Source organism: Conger conger, chromosome 13, assembly GCF_963514075.1.
Source record: "Conger conger chromosome 13, fConCon1.1, whole genome shotgun sequence".
Classification (NCBI taxonomy): Eukaryota; Metazoa; Chordata; class Actinopteri; order Anguilliformes; family Congridae; genus Conger; species Conger conger.
In genome coordinates, this window is record NC_083772.1 from 21,722,828 (window position 1) to 21,742,921 (window position 20,094).

The 20,094-nt window shown below is 41.8% G+C and overlaps 2 protein-coding genes across 2 annotated transcripts; both read left to right on the plus strand.

Annotated features, from left to right (window-relative positions):
* The first annotated feature begins 5,515 nt into the window (after positions 1-5,515).
* On the plus strand, positions 5,516-9,203 carry LOC133108658 (serine-rich and transmembrane domain-containing protein 1-like). Its single transcript, XM_061218290.1, has 2 exons — positions 5,516-5,779; positions 8,608-9,203. Exon 2 carries the CDS (start codon positions 8,639-8,641, stop codon positions 9,047-9,049), a length of 411 nt encoding a protein of 136 aa, XP_061074274.1. The 5' UTR covers positions 5,516-5,779; positions 8,608-8,638; the 3' UTR covers positions 9,050-9,203.
* Positions 9,204-18,592: 9,389 nt separating this feature from the next.
* On the plus strand, positions 18,593-19,564 carry LOC133107369 (olfactory receptor 52L1-like). The gene has a single exon (XM_061216359.1). The coding sequence runs from the start codon at positions 18,593-18,595 to the stop codon at positions 19,562-19,564; it is 972 nt and encodes a 323-aa protein (XP_061072343.1).
* Positions 19,565-20,094: the final 530 nt, after the last annotated feature.

Genomic DNA, 20,094 nt, shown 5'->3' on the forward strand with positions numbered 1-20,094 from the left:
TTTTCTCCCAGGTAATTAACTGAACAATTCGTGCTACCGGTTTGGGAAGAAAGTTCACACCGGACTCACAGGTAAGGGAGGGTGGAAAGGCAGTTCTCAGGCCTTAAGGACCCGGATTTGATTACCCCTGTTTATAATCCTGACAGCTTTGGTAATATGTATGGAGCATTGAACAACAGAAATAATTCTTATTTCTGATAGCTTTGGCTACACATGTAGTGCGAAACCACAAAAACATTCTAAACTCTCATAGCTTTTGGCTACATATATGTTTGGGCTAAGCAACAAAAAACATTCTTTATTCTTATGTTTTTACTACAGTCAACTGCCACATATTTTCTTTGCCTGTGGACTCTTTTCCCATGCTAGTTGAAGAAGACTGATTGATGGATTGATTGGTTACTCAATTTGAGAATATATTTCTCATTTAGGAGAGCCATGCAGTTTAATTACTTCAGCAATCTGTTTTATCATATTCACGATGGAAACACAAGCAGAATGTCTTGTGGGGATCACATTGAAACAGCTGATTAATTTAAACATGATTTAAATCACATACTCAAAGCAAAAGGTCATCTCTCCCATCAAAATGAGTGAAGTCCAATCGCACTGAGTTACCGTCCTGCATCTAAAATGGCTGCAGGGCATTCTATAGTCTCCAGTTACTCACCTCTAAGTCTAACCACTGGAAAATGACATTTTCTTCTTCACATGCCTTTTACGCCATATTTAAGATATGAGTCAATGGGATATGAAAGGGAGATTTGGCATCAGAATTCATTATGCATTTGAAATGGGATCATCTACTCTAATTCAAAATGTTGACCTCTTCACATTATGCATGCATAGTACAGTAAATTGCCATTTTATGGCACTGACATTTTAATAAAGTCATAACAGGACTCCGTATATGCAACGTGTAGATATTAATGGAAACATATTGTTCTTTTTCAATTCTTAAACTTTTAATTCAGTCGGTATTTTGAAAGATTGAGGAACGGCCGATATACTAATGGTCAGGAGAGGGTAACTCCATGGCAAAGGAATGCCTGGAGGTTTTATTTCACAGTGACATTCTGTAAAAAAAACAAAAAAACTTTAACATTTAATGAGGTTGAGGTTTTCACCAATTAAATATTCAGGGAACCTTTACAGTGTCACCCTTGATAATGCACTACAGTACCATTTATGGCAGGGTTGCCAAATCTAATGCTTTTGGCATTACACACGCTTTCAGGCACTGTCCGTCCCACACTCTCAGGCTCCCTAAAACACACCTCACACCAAATAAAAAGGCCACTTCTAAAAACAAAGCTGATCCCTGATTAAACAAATGATCTAGCTGCTCGCAGGAAAAGCATTTTGTTTTCGTCAGCATGTCAAACTGAGATTGGTTCATAAACATTACAGAGAGACTGTCGATTGGCTACCTATCTTTGCTAGTACCCCCCCCCCCCACCCCAAACCATGGTTGCAACCTGCCCCCTCCAAACAAGGGCACTTCCAGTGCGTCTGAATCCCAGGAAGTGTCACAGCCTTCTGCAAGCTGTGCTCGTGGAGTACATGGAATTACAAGCCTGTTAAAGTCCACAAAGGAGAATTTTGGGAAACTAAGGTGCGGTGTGCTTTAAATGTGTGCACTCAGGACTGTCGGTTACTTGTAAATGATTTGATGCTGAAGAGCATAGGTTCCCATCCCTGTTCCTGGAGATCTACTGTGCCATCCTGTTGGTTTTCATTGCAACCCTAATTTTGGTATGCATGATTCTAATTAGCTGCTTGATGAGATCTCTGTTGAATGAGGTGTGGCTTTGTTAGGGTTGGAGTGAAAACCTAGAGGATGGTAGATCTCCAGGAACAGGGTTGGGCAGCCTTGCTCTAGCTATTGACTGAGGTGTGCTTCGTTGGGGTTGGAGTGAAATCCTACAGGCAGATCTCCAACAGGGTTGGGAACCATTGCTCAAGAACCTGAACCGAATGTGGTTCCTTCGGGAGCAGAAATGAGGAGCATGTGACGATGCTCAGAGCTGATCACCGAGCACCGTTTCCCCTGCTGTCCTCTGCTGTCTCCCCATAGAGAGTTAGAGAAACTGTGGGGGGGACACACGCTTCAGAGTCCTAATCCAGGACATGACTACTCCTTCTGCAGGAATATCTTGATTGACACGTCACAGTGTCTGCTGAACACAAGGGTATTGGTCCCTGTTTGTGAACCCCAACTTAGTATCAGAGACCAAGGCTTGGGGAGTATCCACCATCAGCCCCTCGACCCTCAGAGCACACTGGACTCATTAACAAGGCCCAAAGACCCAGCCATGCAAATCCTCACTGGGACACACGCCATTTCCATGCCAAAGGCGCGGAAGAGCTCACACACGGGAATTAACACCGCCGTAAATCTCCTGCAATGGCGGACGGAGGGGGTGGCGGGGGGGTTCTTCCGCCATTCTTATGCCGTTACGGGATTAGCGACAAAGGTGGGACGACGCCCCCCCCCCCACACTCTTATCAGAGCGCCTCAGAATGAGCCTGCTGTCGCCGGTCAGCAGAGCAGCTGTAATTATCCCATCCACAAGACCGCCGTGCGCCGCTCAGGAATTATGGGAATTAAACAGAAGCCCCAAAAGATAGCTCACCCCCTGTTCGCTCCAGCTCCTCTGCTGGGGGGAGGGGTATTTGAACTGGCTTAAAGGGGGGGGGATTTTCTCTGCTCGTCTTCAATGCCTCTGTTCTCACCCCCTGATACAGTGCTCCTCACTCCTGGTCCCGACATGCAATCAAACTTTTCTCTGTTCGCCACAAACGTTTGCAAACAGTTTGAAAAGGTAGTGCACGGCGAACAAAAATGGCCACTGATGGGGAAAACGAAAAGAGAACTGGCTCCTTTATAATACACGTTAACCAGTTAATATTTGTTCTTATGTTTAAAAAGAAATTATAGAGAAGCAACAAATCAGCTAGCTGGTATTGCCAAACCTAAATCGCATCCATTAGTATTAAAAAGGCGTTGGTTGTGAACTGAATGGAATGTTCATTTAAAAATTCAACAGTAACTGTTTGCTGTTTGGTGCGTTAAGCTCATTTTAAAATTACATTTATTAACTTTTATCCAAAGCTATGACCAGCTTGGAATACCAGCTACCGGCTCTTTCAAAACCTAGCTTCAGCTGTTTTATTTATTTTTTTAGCAGGGAGTTCATTAGACTAAGCAGGGGACAATCCCACCTGGAACAATGCAGGGTTGAGGGCCTTGTTCAAGGGCCCAACAGCTGTGTGGATCTTATCATGGCTACATTGGCGCTTCAACCACCATCCTGCCAGGTCCCAGTCAAGCACCTTAGTCAATTGGCTACAGGCTGCTCTACACAAGGAATCATTTGTCCTGTTCCTTTCCAAAATTCCCATTGAGGCATTACAAGTGACACATCTGTTCTTTCCACACTCAATTCCAGGGTGTGAAAGACTGTCATAGCCTGTGAGAAAGAAGTAAAGATATTCCCACCTGGAGATCCTGTCTTCTAACACCCCACAGATAAGATATACTTCACTGAACCCTGTTGGGTAATGTGCATTCTCTGCATTTGACCCATCCTTGTTACTTAGGAGCAATGGGCAGCCACCGTGCAGTGCCTGGTGAGCAATATGGGGTTAAGGGCTTTGTTTAAGGGCTCAACAGCTATATGGATCTTATCGTGGGTGCCAGTCATGTAGCTTAGCCACTAGGTTACAGGCTGCCCTGATAGTTCATCAGGGTCTAACACTACAAAAATACACCTCCAATGGCAAGTCCAGTCAGCAATAGACACCCAAATAATGAATAATGGGTCTATTACACCAGCAGTGAATGGCTATAATATTTTGGTAGCTTAGTAATGTAGCACCATAAGGTTGCTATCAACAGAAGGAGGTGATACTCAAGGTGGTTATCTGGATGAATCCAAAACACAGTTAAAGGTACAATAGGTCATTTTGGACTTCTAACGGTCAAGAGAGGAATTGCAACAACAAACACACTAAACCACAGCACTGTTTATCCCACCCCTTCTCTGTGAACTCGCTGATGTTGAAATGCCATTGGCTGTGGCAGTTAGAACCAATTTTCAACCAATGAGCTTAAGTTATTGTCCAACTATACAATGTTTTAGTACAGAGTGCCGGCCTGTCAACTGCATATTCTGAAACCTGAATTTAAGGACTATAAACACAAGCAGAGGATGAGTCAACATGTCAGTGACCCTTATTCAACGATAGGAAAAATTTACAATTGTCTTGTAACAATGTTTTAACACAAAAATGTTACCTATTATACCTTTAACTGTGTTAGAGCAGAAACTGACACAGTGAGGTCAGTGGTGATGCGTCATTGTGTGGGTGTTTGCACAGGAGAGACTGTATTCACAACCACAATTTGAAGGACAGATGTAGATTCACTTACCACACCCGTGACACAGATGGACAAGAGCTACATTCATTGCCAGGGCGGTAATTGTATAGATGGTGTTTCAAACACGCTTTATCATCCATTTTCGATGTTTTGATAAGCTCTTTGGAACTAAATCACTTTTACCCAATCAAAATCCAGCAAAGGCAAAATTCGCAGAAGAAAACAATCAAAGATCAAAATGCCAAAATTGATCAATGTAGTGTAAATCAATCATTTTCCTTTTTTAATAGATAGTCACCAAGATGCAATTTCCTGCAATACAGCTATCCATCTATCTATGGTTGCATCAATCATATCAAATCAATCATGCAACAGTAACTCCTTTGTCACTGTGGAGGTAAAATCAGCTTTTAATATTTTCCAGCTGAGTAAAAAAAACCTTTTAAGTTGCTCCTCGTGCCCCTTGTGCCCACACTTTCTGATATCCTGGTCTTATCCCTTTTCTTTTTTCGTCAAGGGCACCTGTTCTGATACCACGGCTATCTGCCATTTCTCATCTATCACCAGCTGACCTGCGAGCGGACATGTCTGGAAAGATAAGCTCTGGTGATGACGCACGCTCACTTCCTGGGTAACAGGCTCGCCGTGTTGTTCCATGACGGCCGCCACGCAACACCACAAGGTGAATGAAAGAGCCCTGAACGAGCTACTCCATGGAGTCATCTTTTTACAGTTTCGAGAAGCGATGTGAAGTGACGAGACGTTTTAATTCCGATTACAGTTGAACTGAGAACATGGCTTAAGTCGTGGCACAGCGCTCTGAAGTGGATGAGCCTTTACATTCTGCAACGTTATTCAGCACGCGTGGCGAAGTTTAACCGTGTTGTCAGACATGGATTCATAAACGTGATACATCTAGTGGCCGAAGACAGCAGGCTGGCAGCATTGTCATATGGGTGAACCGCAGTCTATTGAGTCCCCGAGAGAGAGTGAGAGAGAGATGGAGAGAGAAGGAGAGAGAGAGGGAGAGAGGCAAAGGGAGAGCGAGGGAGAGAGGGAGTGGGGGAGAGAGGAAGAGAGAGAGAGGGAGAGAGAGAAGAGGGATTGGGGGAGAGGAAGAGAGAGGGAGAGAGAGAAGAGGGAGTGGGGAGAGGTAGAGGGGCAGACAGAGACGGAGAGATGCAGCAGGAGGAGACAGTCTGGCTGGTCAATACTCATAACTCAGATGACAGTCCACACATGACTACAATCACGCACTTGTCTCCCTGACTGTGTCGTTTGCCTTTTTCTATGTTATCACCCTGCAAACCCAGCCAGAGGGAGCCCCGTCATTTCAGCTGCAAACGAGAAATTTCACAACATGAGGTGCAGAACTCTCCTGCTCACTTCTTAAAGGTAAGCCTTTTTATTTATTAGTCTCATTCATTTTCTTTTGTATAAAAAGTCAGGATATACAAATTCAGCCAATCATGTAGAATCACAGACATAACTTTGATGTCTGTGTATTGCAATAGATGTCTGTCTCTTGCCTTTTCATTTGTGAACCTTTCAGACAAATACTATGGCAGGGCAAATATGCAGCTGAGATTATACCTGCCCCTGGAGGACTAATTTAGTGGGAGGAGTGATAAAAAAATTAATAAAATAACATTTCTAAGTGCTAAAGTTTAGCAGACATGGCAAAAGACTTTCATACAATGCGGGATATTTCACTGAAAGACATGCGCATGTAAGACTACAGAACCGTGGACCTGATAATGAAGAGCAGTGAGGCAGAATCATGAGGCTTGGAGTTTATCCCTCGCTTTCTCTGCCTAACCATTTAGCTTCATTCATTTTCTGTTGTGGCGATACAAAACAAACTGCAAGATGCACCAATACCAGGTTAATGCTGTAACCATTACACACCTTCAAATGCTGGACAACAGGTGTGTGTCTGTGAATTGGAGTGCCACAGATAGGATAATTATAGACAAAACAAAAGGAAACCAATCTCACTCAAGATTTCCATAAAGCAATATAAAGCTTTTAACTGCTCAAGACCACAGTCAAGCAAGACAATCCTACGCAGGTTAAAACATTTATTGCAGTATTAGAGACATTATTAGAGACATTATGCAGAGCAGTTTTGAAGCTGATGCTACGTAACAAATTTAATACAGATGAGAATAAATGCATTTAACCAGCATGGTAGTGTCACTTTTGCAAATGTGGATCCAATCTCTTGAAGGTTTTAGTGATCATTTGTTTAAACATCTAACTGTTTGACATCTGGAACAGCTGTTGAACAAGTTTCACCTAATGAGTAGCTCTAAAAGATTACTGCAACTTGAACGTGCCATAAATGCACACACACACACACACACACACACACCCACACCCACACACACACACACACACACATACACCACACATTTATACACACACATTCACACCACACATTTATACACACACACACATGCACATACACACACAAAGAATGTAATCTTGTCTGGTAGTTGAGTGAGAGTTGGTGAGCTGCAGGGAAAGTCATCTAATTGCTGTTTCTGTTCCATCCACTCGTGTATAAAAGAGACGTTAATTTGCCATATTTCTTGCAGAATGAAAACTAGCTGGCTGATTCTTCGGCTAAAATCTCTTCTAAGCTGAGACTGCAAGTGCCCCAGAAATAAAAAGTAATTTCTCATCGTGACATAGTTTAAAAAAATTGAATTTCTTACATAACCACTTTCTCAATTACCACCTTATTATGCTCCCTCAGTCAGCATCTAAAGGATCATGTCACTTCCTTTTACACGACAATTAAGCTGCCTCATCAGGAGTAACTGAGAGATGTGGCCATTCTTTTCAGTGCTGTAATTTTCCATTCAGATTCATGGTGACTATCATCTCAGCACTGGCCCCGAAAGCAGTGTGGGTCCAGGCTCCTGAAAATAACGCTGGCTGCTAAGACTGTTTTTCAAGCAAGAAACCAGAAGATCAAGACACCCCGCCTCAGGCATCAGGCAATTAGTCTTCTGTGACAAAAACTAAACACCTTTGAGTGTGACCTTCCCTTTGACAGCATTTAGCCCATCTGCCCACCATTAACAGCTTTCACCAGTACCTGCTCAACATTTTTTAGACCTTTACTTAACCAGGATGGTCAGAGAACAAGAGTATTAACACCATTAACAATGTTAGACTCTCCGCTCATCATTTCAAGTCCATTTTCGTTTTATCACTTGGTAGTAAAAATAATAACAGTTTTAGTGAAGATATGATTCTACAAAGGGCTGAATGCCTCTGTAGTATCTGCAGCCCACAGTTCGTATGTTACCCATATGCCTGTTACCCATTTGCTCATCTGCGTCCTTTTGCCAATTTCTCTGTAACTCACTCTCAAGCATTCTGACAGCTTTTCTCCCTGGTACCACGCTTAAACATGTACTGCACTTTAGAAACCAGCAGTGCATTCAATATAACAGAATTCAGAAATATCCACCTATCCGCTGGACACGCAGCATGCACAATATCAACACTTGAAAGATGTTCAGTCACAGAGGATTATACAGCCTCTGTGGAGACGGCCCTTTGGTGTAGCCTGTCTGTGTGCCACCAGGAGACAGGAGCAGAGGAAGGGGCATATCCAGCTCTGCTCAGGGGGAGATCGAGGGCTCCAGCCCTGCAGAGAATCTCCCCAGAGAGAAGGACACGCTTGGGTTGCAAACAGTCCCACTCTCCGTCTCCGTCACAAAATGACGGGCACCACTCAAACGCCAGGCAGAAAAAGAATGCTGGAAAACGCAGGATAATTTCACACCTCACACGGTGTGACCAATGAGCAGTGCAGAGAGGGCACCCCCCCTCAGTGCGCTGAAGCCACTCTGCCTTTGAAGTCCTCTCTGCCTATTGATTCAGCTCACCGACAGCTGAAGGCCAAATGAATAATTGCCAACACTTGGGCCTTTTTGACAATCCCTGTCGCAAACACACAAAACAGCCCACTGCTCTCTGTGGGGAAGGGACAGCCACCGTGCTTCTGGGATGCGTGCATGTGTATATGTGTGTGTGTGAGTGCTGGTGCGAGAGTGTGTGTATGTGTGTGTGTTTGTGAGTGTGTGTGAGTGTGTGTGTGTGTGTATGCATGCATGTAAGCAGGTGTGTGTATGCATACGAGTATGTGTATAAAAATGTGTGTGTATTTCATTAATTAGTTTGATTCTCTGGACTTCATTTTACAGGTGGAGTACAGCAACAGGAACCTCCTGCTCTATGCTGCAGGGAGGCAGAGCACTCTGTCTCTCCAACTGCTTCCATGGAATAACTAAAGTTCTCAGGATGTCAGGAATGGAAATCCCAGCGGTGGATTTAAACAGCTCGCGCCTGGACAACGTAACGCTCCTGAAGCCCATTCCCACCTCCATTTCCACCGCAGTGGACTCCTCCTTGTCCTCCTCTGCCGCCGAACGTCTGGAGAACGTCTACGTCTACGTCTCCATCTTCCTCAGCCTCCTGGTGTTTCTGCTCCTGCTGCTGGTCATCGCGCTCCACAGACTCAAGAACACCGTCTCCTCCACCTCCTCCTTCCCAGAATGTACCAGCAATGGAGGGAACTCTTTCACCAACATTGAAATTTGCAGCTTGTCTTCGCAAAGGTCAACGGTGTCTTCCTTATCTTGCTGAGGCTAAGAGTTCTCAAAATAAGCATGTACTACTCATGAATTCTGACACACACACACACGCTCAAAAAAAGTGAAGTGCAATAGTAAGTGAAATGGCTTACAGTATGAACATAATATCTACTGTCAGAGACGGTTACTTGGTAATTTGTAATATGCCTGATAAACTTTGGATAAGAGATTTCTTTGTTTGGGTGTTGGGCGCTAGGTCACTCCTGCATTTCCCCAATTTTATAACCTCGCTCAGCTTTTATTTTAACTGTATGCTGATTCATGTTTCTATTATTTTCAATGGAAGATGGTTTTTTGCATTGCATTTGCATTGCAAATTCTGATGTATGTAACTGAAATGCTGTAGGCAACACACTGATGTGAGAAGAAATGAATATACCGTAAATGGAATTCAAAGTATCATAAAAGCAAACTGAGCGACAATATTTCCATTTTATCTTTTCCTGAACCAGAGGTAACAGTGAAAAACAAGGACATAAATAAAATGTCCAGCATATTATGGGCATACTGAAACACTGCAGAATAAACAGCAATAAACAGCAGTGCATCTGTAAAATACATTAAGCCTCGTTCTTAAGAGCAAGACAAAAACACCTGGATGAGTTTGAAGGTCTTAAAAATAAGACTGACCTGAGAGGCGGTCATAGCTGATAGCTCAGCTCTGATGGCCAATGAATGTCTGTGCTATTGACAGCCCTGCCAAAATGTACGGCCATCTGTCTGTCACCTCAGGTGGAAATGACACCTGGCATTGCTTTAGGGGTTTAAAGTCCCGGGGACCGGTCTAAGGAAGCAGTCGAGTACAGCGTGAAGATTATTGAGGTCCTGGAAAAGGTCAAATCCAAAGGTATTAATAACTACCAGCACAGCCAGCCTCCACCGCATAGCCCCTGGGCTTTAGGTCTGCACACCAGTTCATAATTCATGTGCATGTTCAAGTGAAGAACACTAAAAATTGATTCTGGTAACACTTTACAATAAGGTTCCATGAATCGGCATGAACTAATGTAGTTGTTACCAAACTACTATTGAGAAGGAATTTTGTACAGCTCTGTTAATGTTTTTGTACATCTTTAATTCATGTTGACAACTACATTAGTTGAAATTAAAAAGTCAGTTAATGCATTTGTTAATGGTTAACTAATTATTAGTTATTATCCTATTATCCTATGGTTTACTAATGAATAAATATAATATAATAAATACGTTAGTTGTTGACAAATGCATGAACTAATGAAAAGTTAATTTCATGCTGATTTACCTATCATTAATTCATATTAACAACTACATTAGTTAATGCCACTTCACACTTATTGTAAAGTGTGAACTTGATTCCCAATAGTGTGCAGAGGAACATTTTTATCAACAATTTTATCACAGGCATCAATAGGCTTACTGTTAGTAATTTTATCATAGACACCAATAAGCCGTCAGTAATTTTATCACAGACAGACAGCTATCCTATGCACATCTCCAGCAATCGTATTTGAAGTAGCACATCATGACCAGTACAATAATGTACATATATAACAGCCCAACGTGTGTGCACTGTATGCGCATATACCTGCGTGCATGTAAATGTGTTCATTAAAGAGCTCTCCATTTCTCTTCACATGCGTCATGTACTGTATTACATTCAGGAAGATAATCAATTATGCGTCAGATAAAAGTTTCTAAATGAACTGTTTGGAATGACTGAATTATATTTATAAAATAAAGAGAAACAGGTCTACACATTACAGTGTGTTTTTATAGAATAAAATGTGTCTCAGCCCTTCTGAAAATATGTTGAAGCTCTGCATATTGCTGGTGGCTTTGCAAAAAATAAATTTTTAAGGACAGGGAGCTTTAATTGATTCAATAAACAAGCACATTCATATTTCATAAAGGGTACACTTCAGAGGAAAGCCTTAGTCGATATTAGAAGCATGAATACTTAAACAGAGCCCATTTTCCATTTTGTAAGAGAGATTTTCATCTAATTTTCTTTCATGTTGAATATATACATTTCAAATGAGGGATCTTCAGATAAAATGACTTTATACCAAATGTTACTTAAATCTCAGAAATGTAGGTCAGCCGGCTCTAAAATTGTGTTAGGTCATTAAAGGATTTAATGTGGCATATTTAATATTTAATATTTAAAGAGTCGCATTACAAATAATAAAACTGTAATATACACTCACTGAGCACTTTATTAGGAACACCTGTACACCTACTTATTCATGCGATTAGCTAATCAGGCAATCGTGTGGCAGCAGGGCAATGCATAAAATCATGCAGATATGGGAGAGGAGCTTCAGTTAACATTCACATCAACCATAAGAATGAATGAACCAAACTAGAATAATTGCTGGTGCCAGACAGGGTGGTTTGAGTATCTCCTTGGATTGTCACACACAACAGTCTCTTTATTTTGCAGAGAATGGTGTGAAAAACAAAAAACATCCAGTGAGCAGCAGTGCTGTGGGCAGAAACACCTTGTTTTTGAGAGATGTCTGAGGAGAATAGCCAGACTGGTCAAAGCTGACAGGAAGGTGACAGTAACGCTAATAACTACGAATTACAACAGAGGTATGCAGAAGAACATCTCTGAACACACAATATGTCAAACCTATGAGTGGATAGGCTACAGCTGCAGGAGACCAATAACTCTAAAAATAAGTCTAATAAATACCTAATATTTACGTGCAAGTGCTCACTGAGTGTACATACAGCAATAGAAGAGATTTTGTTTTGTCGGTTATAAAGCAAGCAATCATTTCAGATAAAATGTGCAACAATTTTATACAAATATAGTGTTACAATTGGAGAACACAGTCCAGTCCCTCACTGGTTTAACAGTCAGAGAAGCTCCTATAGAACTTGTAGGGGCACTAGAGAGTGAAATAGCCCACAAGGTGCTCACATCTAGTGAAGAACGGTCAAAGTAGATAAAACTGAAAAAGTATTATTCCGGTGACCTGATAGGGCGGCACTGTTGCCACACAGCAAGAAGGTCCTTGGTTTGAGCCCCGCCCGGGCCTCTCTGTGCGGAGTTTGCATGTTCTCAGTGTCTGCGTGGGTTTCCTTCGGGCACTCCAGTTTCCTCCCACAGTCCAAAGACATGCAGGTTGGGGACTACAGATGAAAATTTGCTCATTAGCTAGCTCTGGCACATTTACATTGATGTGGAAACTGAAAAGGTTGATTAATGTGCACTGTCCCTCGTAAATAAATAAAATAAAGCGCTCAGAACAGGTTTCAGCACTAAGCCTTTTTACAAACGTTCGTCTTCGGTTCACAGGTCAGGTGTGACAGGTAACCTCCAGAGACATCAGTTACTTATGAGGGGGGGTGAAGAGATGTGACCCCCCCCAGCCCCACCATGCGCACTGCTCTGATTGAATTCTTCCACACAGTTTTCATCACTCTCACTCAGGCAGGATGACAATATAATCAATAGTGGCAGGAATGGGGCTAATCTCAGAAAAACATCATCTGTCACATTGGCATAAGCTTTCCTCATAAAGCCTTCTGCTCTATCCTCATGTAAAATCCAGCTGTGACCAGCTTGAAATACCTTGGACTCCTCTTATTCAATGTTAAATATTCAAAATGAAAAAGGAAACAGAATCTTCTCTGTGATTAACAGATACGGTTTTCTTATTGGGACTGTTGAACCATGCATCTCTGTAATACCGCACCGCATCCTATCATGCAGAGGGAGTCATTATTATTTACATTTACATTTTAGTCATTTGGCAGACGCTTTTAATCCAAAGTGACTTACAAGTGCATAGGTTCTTCCACAAGTCAAAGCATCACATCCATAACTAGGAAAATACACATGGAATGCTGTTCTAAACATATAGTCTTCATAAGTGCAAATTTATTATTATTATTATTTATTTATTTATTTTTGGGTTAGACAAGGAGGATAGAGATATCAGAAAGGGGGGGCGGGGGAAATCAGGAGGGAGGACTAAGGTAGAGTTTGAAAAGGTGTGTTTTGAGTCTGCGTCGAAATAGGGGGAGGGATTCTGCCGTCCTGACAGTGGTAGGCAAGTCATTCCACCACTGAGGAACCAGAACGGAAAACAGGCGTGAATGTCCAGCTCGACCGCCAGGTGCACATAGAGAGGGAACCATAAGGCGACCAGAGCTGGCAGACCGGAGTGGTTAGCAGAAATGAAAATCTGGGGGAAAATGCTTAATTTGCGTCCTGAAAGACAAGCTGAAAGGGATGTTAGAGCAGCACTAGCGATCGCGATATGATGTAAAGCCTACATGAGTGAAACAGATCTTTCAGGGAAATCTTTGAAGGGCGCGGAGTCAAATGAGGGTGGGGATGTCAAATGAGGATGCACGCCACTGTATGAAAAGGATATTGATTGGAGGGGAATGAAAAATGTACAGATATATGATTGAAATACACACCCACTGGTACACCCTGGCGTAAAACTTCTTAAAATCTTTTTTTCCAGGAAGTGAATGGAAAAAAACATTGGTGTGAAAATATACAAGTATTACAATTTTAGGACTATAGTATACTTTAAAACGTGTTTGTATGGTTGTGAAGAATTGAGTAAAACAAGGAAAAAGCTCATTTTGATTTCAGCTTGTCTTTAATTACGGGAGATGTCTATATCCATCCCTGCTATTGTGCTCTGTTCTCCGCACAGCAGCTAATTCAGAAACCACGGTCTGGGGGTTTTTCTTCATTAAAATGTTTCCCACAACTTTCTCCTCTTTTCGGTTGGGCTATTAGAGCTTTTGATTGGCAGACAGATTCTTCCACCCCGCTACAGTCATTCAGATGTAATTGGACGGAGATCCTGGGATGGTGTCGGCCTCAGATGACTGAATCTGCCAGAAACTGCTTCTGTAATTCAGCCGCTCAGAAATAAAAACGATCGTGTTTGAGCAATTTCGAAGAGCAAACAGAACATCTATACGTGACTGGAACATCAAGAGAGTTAAAGATGTAGAGTTTCTGATGTGTGTGCGTTAAATATTACATGATAATATTTACAAAACTCCCAATGTGTTCTTTGGTTTACCTTTATAAACCCTGAGTGACCTCTGGTCTTCTCGTTCCTGAGGATTCCTGAGGATTGTGGGGGTGAACTCTAGGAAGAAAATCTCTTAGTTACTTCTGTCATGTTATTAGCCGCAGTACAGTGTGAAGGAATCTACTAGTTTTGGGGACATGTGTTAAAGCTGGTACAGTAAAAGATAAACATGGGGAGGAGGGGGTATGATTTAAAAAGTGAAGAAAAATCTATCCAGTACTGGTAAATTCATTTAGTTTAAAAGACACAAATAAAAAAAACAATGCAAACTTGGATGGGGAAATACAGACACGTCCATTCTGCTCTGCACTATAGCAGGTATCATAGTGTATGCTAGGGGGAGGAACAGACCACTGCTTAACATCATCACGGTCAGTCAGTTTCTCTGCCTCCACAGACAACAGGCTCTTACATCATGTTCCTCACAGCACATAAAATGAGTAAGAGAACAAACAGATAAACTACACCGCGAATACAGAGAGACAGAGACGCATACATTCACAACTCACCCCATTAAGCGAAAACGACAGAATGCGTGGGACCAGCCGTATTTGCCCATTCCCTTACCATGTATTATCCTTTATGTGCTGAACACGATGTTTCATTTACAACGGCCATTATGGTTTTAAAATCCTGGGGAGGAAACACATCAATTCTGGGCCAAACAGAACAGTTTTCTAGTCTATATAACAGAAGAAATCCCTTACATCCAACTCAATCCAACAGAATTTAATAGCTATTCTGCAGTAGCGGCAGCAACCGGTTCACAGTTATATGCACGGAGATGAGCAGTATTTCGGTTAAGAGTTCATGCTGTTTGTATTGCCTTGGGATATTTATTTGTATTGTATTTCCAATTTTGTTCCTGCTGTGAACTATTCGGTGGAAGCTGCAAAGAGCCATCACCTCTTATTATTACAGGCCTAATCTTTAGGGCACATGGTGCTCCTCGGGCTCTACCTGTGCTGCCAGGCACACTTCCCAAAGACACAGAGCAACACTTTCCCTTCAGCTGGGAGGACAAGTTTCATTAAGAAACAACTTTGTGCACTGACATAGAGAGCAGAAATCAGCCTCTCAGAAATCAGAAATAGGTCAACATGATAGATTCTGGCCTCCACCCAGTTCAAACCATGAGCCTCCCCTGCTGTAAAATCCAGCTGTGCCAGCTTAAAAATTTAACTGGTCAAGCTGGTCATAAGCTGGTCTAGCTAGGTATGAGCTGGTCTACCAGCACGGCCAAGTTGGTCTGGCTGGGTATGAGCTGGACAGCCAGCTTGTGCTGGTAGTTGTTTAAAAACATAGCTTGAACTGGTCAAACCATGTCAAGCTAGGAGCAGATCTGAACTGGTCAACCAGCTACCAACTGCTTCAAAACCAAGTTTTGAAGCCTTCAAACCTATTTGGGTCCAGCTACTTGCAGCAATACAAAACAAAAGCCTGTATCTGTTATTCTCTCTCCATTTTTGATCCAGAAAATACTGTACGCTTTACTGCAGCAGACACAATGGAAGCAAAATAAATGATTGAGAATCCCAGCACCGATTATTGTGTATGAGTGGTTTAGTATTCTTTCCTGGCTCCTCTGGAGAAATCCACAAGCTGTTAGTCTTCTGCACAAGCAAAGGCGTCAAATCCCCACTCAAGCCCGTGGATAAGCGGGGAAACCATCAAGGAGAAATACTACAACTCCTGTGTTCACTGCTGGCCTGAGATAAGCCAAATCAAACAATGAATGGGCAGGCACAACTGGAACATGTAAACTTTATATTTCACTGGGAAACACTGGACTCTTTCCTATCACTTATTTTTAACCTCTTTTTTATTTTCCTTTTCCGACTCCTCGCTCCACCCATTGGGAGCGGCTAGAAAAAGAGGTGACGACTGAGAAATCGAGAGAGCTTGAATTAGGCTTATTGAATGTCCTTGCTCCTTCAAATATCAGCTCGAAGCCATGTCAGTCACAGATATGGCAGATGCATGGCAAATGGAGAGATGGTATTAAATCATTTGTACATAAGCTTTTCGCAATACCTCTGCAAACTTCTGCAAGGGATGCGTTCATGTTGTACTTCTAGCCCCTAGACGGAACATTTAATGGAATTCTTGATGTCCTTGAGTTCCAGGTCAGCAACAAGGAAAGCAAAAAAATAAGGAATTGCAATGAGACCACTATGAGCTTCAGTGGTGTGTTGCAGCTCATAGCCTTCAATGGAACCCAGACCGTAACAGCACTGCAGGACAGCACATAAATGTTTAGACTGTTTTAAAAAATAAGACTTTTTTCAAAAGGTTCTCTTCCATGTAACAGTCATCTGAATTCATGTCTTAAATGCATACTCTGAATACACAGAAAGGAAACCCACTGGACAAGAAACTGGAAGACCAAATGATTCCTAGCATTTGGCTGACTGTATCACAAGTAATTAAACTTAAACAGTTATTACAGTACAAATGTTAAACTAAAATAAATCAGCTTTAAAATTTTCTATTCAAATATCGTCTAAATAAGATTGTAGTTTGTGCAGATACACAGAGAGAACAGGCAGATCTTTGATTTTGAGGCAGCCGAAACCACTCAAATCTATGCCTCTCTGAAAGGTAAGAAAGGTTTCTGCTACCTTAAATTATGTATTGTAATGTAATGTAATGTAAAAATACCAAAAAAACTTTCAAATTGAAGCATTTAAATGACACACTGCCACCTTGTGGATTCTTAAAAGGACTTACCTCTTCGTCAGGTTGGAACATGTTTTTAGTTAAAATCATGAGCCTCTTTTAGTGGTTTCCCCCTAGGAGCCTGTAGTCTCTTCGATCATCACAGTCACTGCGAAAGAAAGGAGGTAGAACACGCAACACACAACTGCCCTCTAGGGTCCTCTTCACACTTGTTCTTGTGTTCGATCTGCACTTCGTTGTATGTCGCTCTAGATAAGAGCATCTGCTAAATACTTTGCAATGTAATGTAATGTTACTGTGTGTGAAATGTGCTCTGACTGACTGATTGATTGAGACTAATCTTATGTATTTTGCTTTTGTCCACTGAAGCATATTGTTCATTATAATGCATTTCCATTCATTTATTTATCCATAACTGTTAAATGTAATTTTTTGTTTTGCGTTTTATAAATAAACTTTAGTATTTTGTTGTTGTTCAATGAAAAACGTTTTTCATCATGAATCTCATCAGAAAGGTTTATATTCATTTATATCACTTTTTAATTTAAATGTGGTCTTTATTTTGGTTTAAAGATCTGATTTTTGTTTTTGTTTTCTGCATTAGTGTGTCAGTAGAAAAGACAAATTTGAAATTCCAACATTTCACATCCATTTCCTAAAATATATATTTTTTTTTCTAAGAAATATTTATATATCATAAAATAAACATATTAAATAACAGTCAATCAGACTTGATTGAGGCTGTCTGGCACAAGCTGGAGAGCCAGAGGAAAGTGAGACAGCCAAAGTCTGCAGAAGAACTGTGACAGGTTCTCCAATGTCTGGCACAACTGACCAGCTGATTTTCACTGCAGGACAGTGTACCTAAGAGAATTGATGCAGTTTTAAAGGCAAAGGGTAGTGGTAACAGTGTTGAACTGTTTAGTGCTCTTAATAGTAACTTTTTTATATATTTAGAAATCTGTCATTTCATTATTTTTGAAAGCATCTTTGCTTTACAGAATTGCTTTACATGTGCCCAAGACCTTACTGTATTACAATACACAGCATTGTATACGATAATTATACCTCTTGAGCATATGAGCGCATACACATATACCTCCACATAGTATATCAATTAAAATGAGAAATTTGTGAAGAAAGTGAGATTTAACCACAGGAATGTATCCGGTGCATGTATTCTATAAACGTTCAGTAATAAAAGCGAGATTATGTGAGGTTTCCTGGGTGACGCAGGGCTCAGAATGGAAATGCACCCAGGTGAAGGTCCACTGCGAAAGAATCAGGGAGTTAGGGTGGGGGATTGATGGGGGAAGGCCCATGAGAGCCAGCCCAGGCCCCAGGTTATAAATCTCTGATTACCTGGCCCAGGTTCACCTGTGGGGCCCCGGTACACAACCTGAATGACTCGGAGCAGGTAAGCGGAGCAGGTAAGAGGTTTTGCAGATCTGAGGAAGCTGTTGGTTATGTGACTGGGGAGAACAAAACAATCTATAATTTGTGACCTTGGAATTATTAAGGTTCTATCTGCATTCTGAGTGGTTTTGACATATTGAGTTGACTTTTAAACAGTATTTTTGTTTAAAATCTTACATATATTTAGTGTCCTATAATGACACCAACTTTTTTTTGTCAAAAATTTAATTTAGAACCTTAAAATTGTAAGGTCACATTGCAGTGTACTACTAATTCACATGGAATAATTCCCTAATATATATAAACAATATTCAATAGAGAGTCTGTTCTCTTTCTATTTTGCACTGATTTTTCAGGTGAAGGTTCTGCCTGTTCTTTCAAATGCCATGAATGAAGAACTCCAGGGAACATGGAACTCCTCACACACCACGTTCACGTTTTGGGGATTTCCTGAAATCCACCAGTACCGGCGTTTGCTCTTTCTGCCGTTCGCGGTAACGTACCTCTTGAGTTTGGCAGGAAATTTCCTGTTGATATACGTAATCGGGACCTGCCAGAGCCTGCAGGCTCCCATGTATAAACTCATCTCCGGTTTGGCCGCGGTCAATATCGTGGTCCCTACAGCCATCGTCCCCAACATGCTGCTGGGCTTTCTGTTCGACTGGAACCAGATCTCGCTGGCCGGCTGTTTGACCCAGATGTTTGTTACTCACTTCTTCTCCTCTCTAGAGTCCACCATTCTTCTGGCGATGGCTCTGGACAGACTGGTTGCAATTAGCCACCCACTCCGCTACACAGAGATCATGGACACCTGGGTGTTCGTAAAGCTGCTGGTGTTTATGCTCGTAAGGAGCGGTGCAATAATGGCCACCCTGGTTATCCTCGCCGGCTCTCTGGTGTTCTGCAGGTCGAACGTCATCCGGCATTCCTACTGCGACCACATGGCTCTCGTTAGCCTCGCCTGTGACAGCACTACCAAAAACGACATCATGGGGATGGTGGTGATCGTCTCGTTTGTGGGCATCGACATCTCCGTGATCGTCTTCTCGTACGTCAGCATTCTGAACGTGGTTCTGCGGGCGGGAGAAGAGCGCTGGAAGGCCTTCCACACCTGCGGCACTCACCTGATGGTCATGCTCAGCTTCTACCTGGTGGGCAGCGTCACCTTCCTATCTCACAACATCGGAATCGCCATTCCCACGGACATGAACACATTCCTGGGAATACTGTACATTCTCTTCCCAGCCACAGTCAATCCCATCATTTACGGCGTCCGCACCAAGGAGATAAGGACCGCTGTAATTAAAATGTTCAAAAAGAGAAGTGGAAAGGTCTTGGACAAGAATTTCTTCAAATAAAGCCTTTGAAACTTTCTGTGCCACATATTTGATTAATTTGTCTATATTAGTAATCTTTGTTTTGTCTTTGCTCTGTATGCCTTGTACATACTAAAACATGTAACGCTACCGGGTAGATAAATTGCATTTAACATAATATAAAAAGAGAAATAGATATTCTGTAGAATCATTATATTACTTGGGTTCAAACTGAAAATCCATTCAAATGCATGTGTTTTTCTGTGTTAAACTGATCTTCTGTACATGCACTGTATAGGAGAGATTGCACTCACCTTTCATCATCTGTGTATGAGTGCCTTGTGGTGGTTTTAGTTCCAGTTACCCAATCTTACTTTTCTAAATGGGCTTCATACACCAAAATCCCCTCACCAAGGATGTGTGTTCATTCAGCAGCTGTGTCACGAATGTTAGCTTGAGAAAACACCAGGGCAAATCACACAACTAAGAGAAAAACTCAGTCAAAATCCTGAAAGGGATTCTGCTCTACATTCAGAAATCTTAAGTTCAACAGAATGTGCACTTAAGCATTT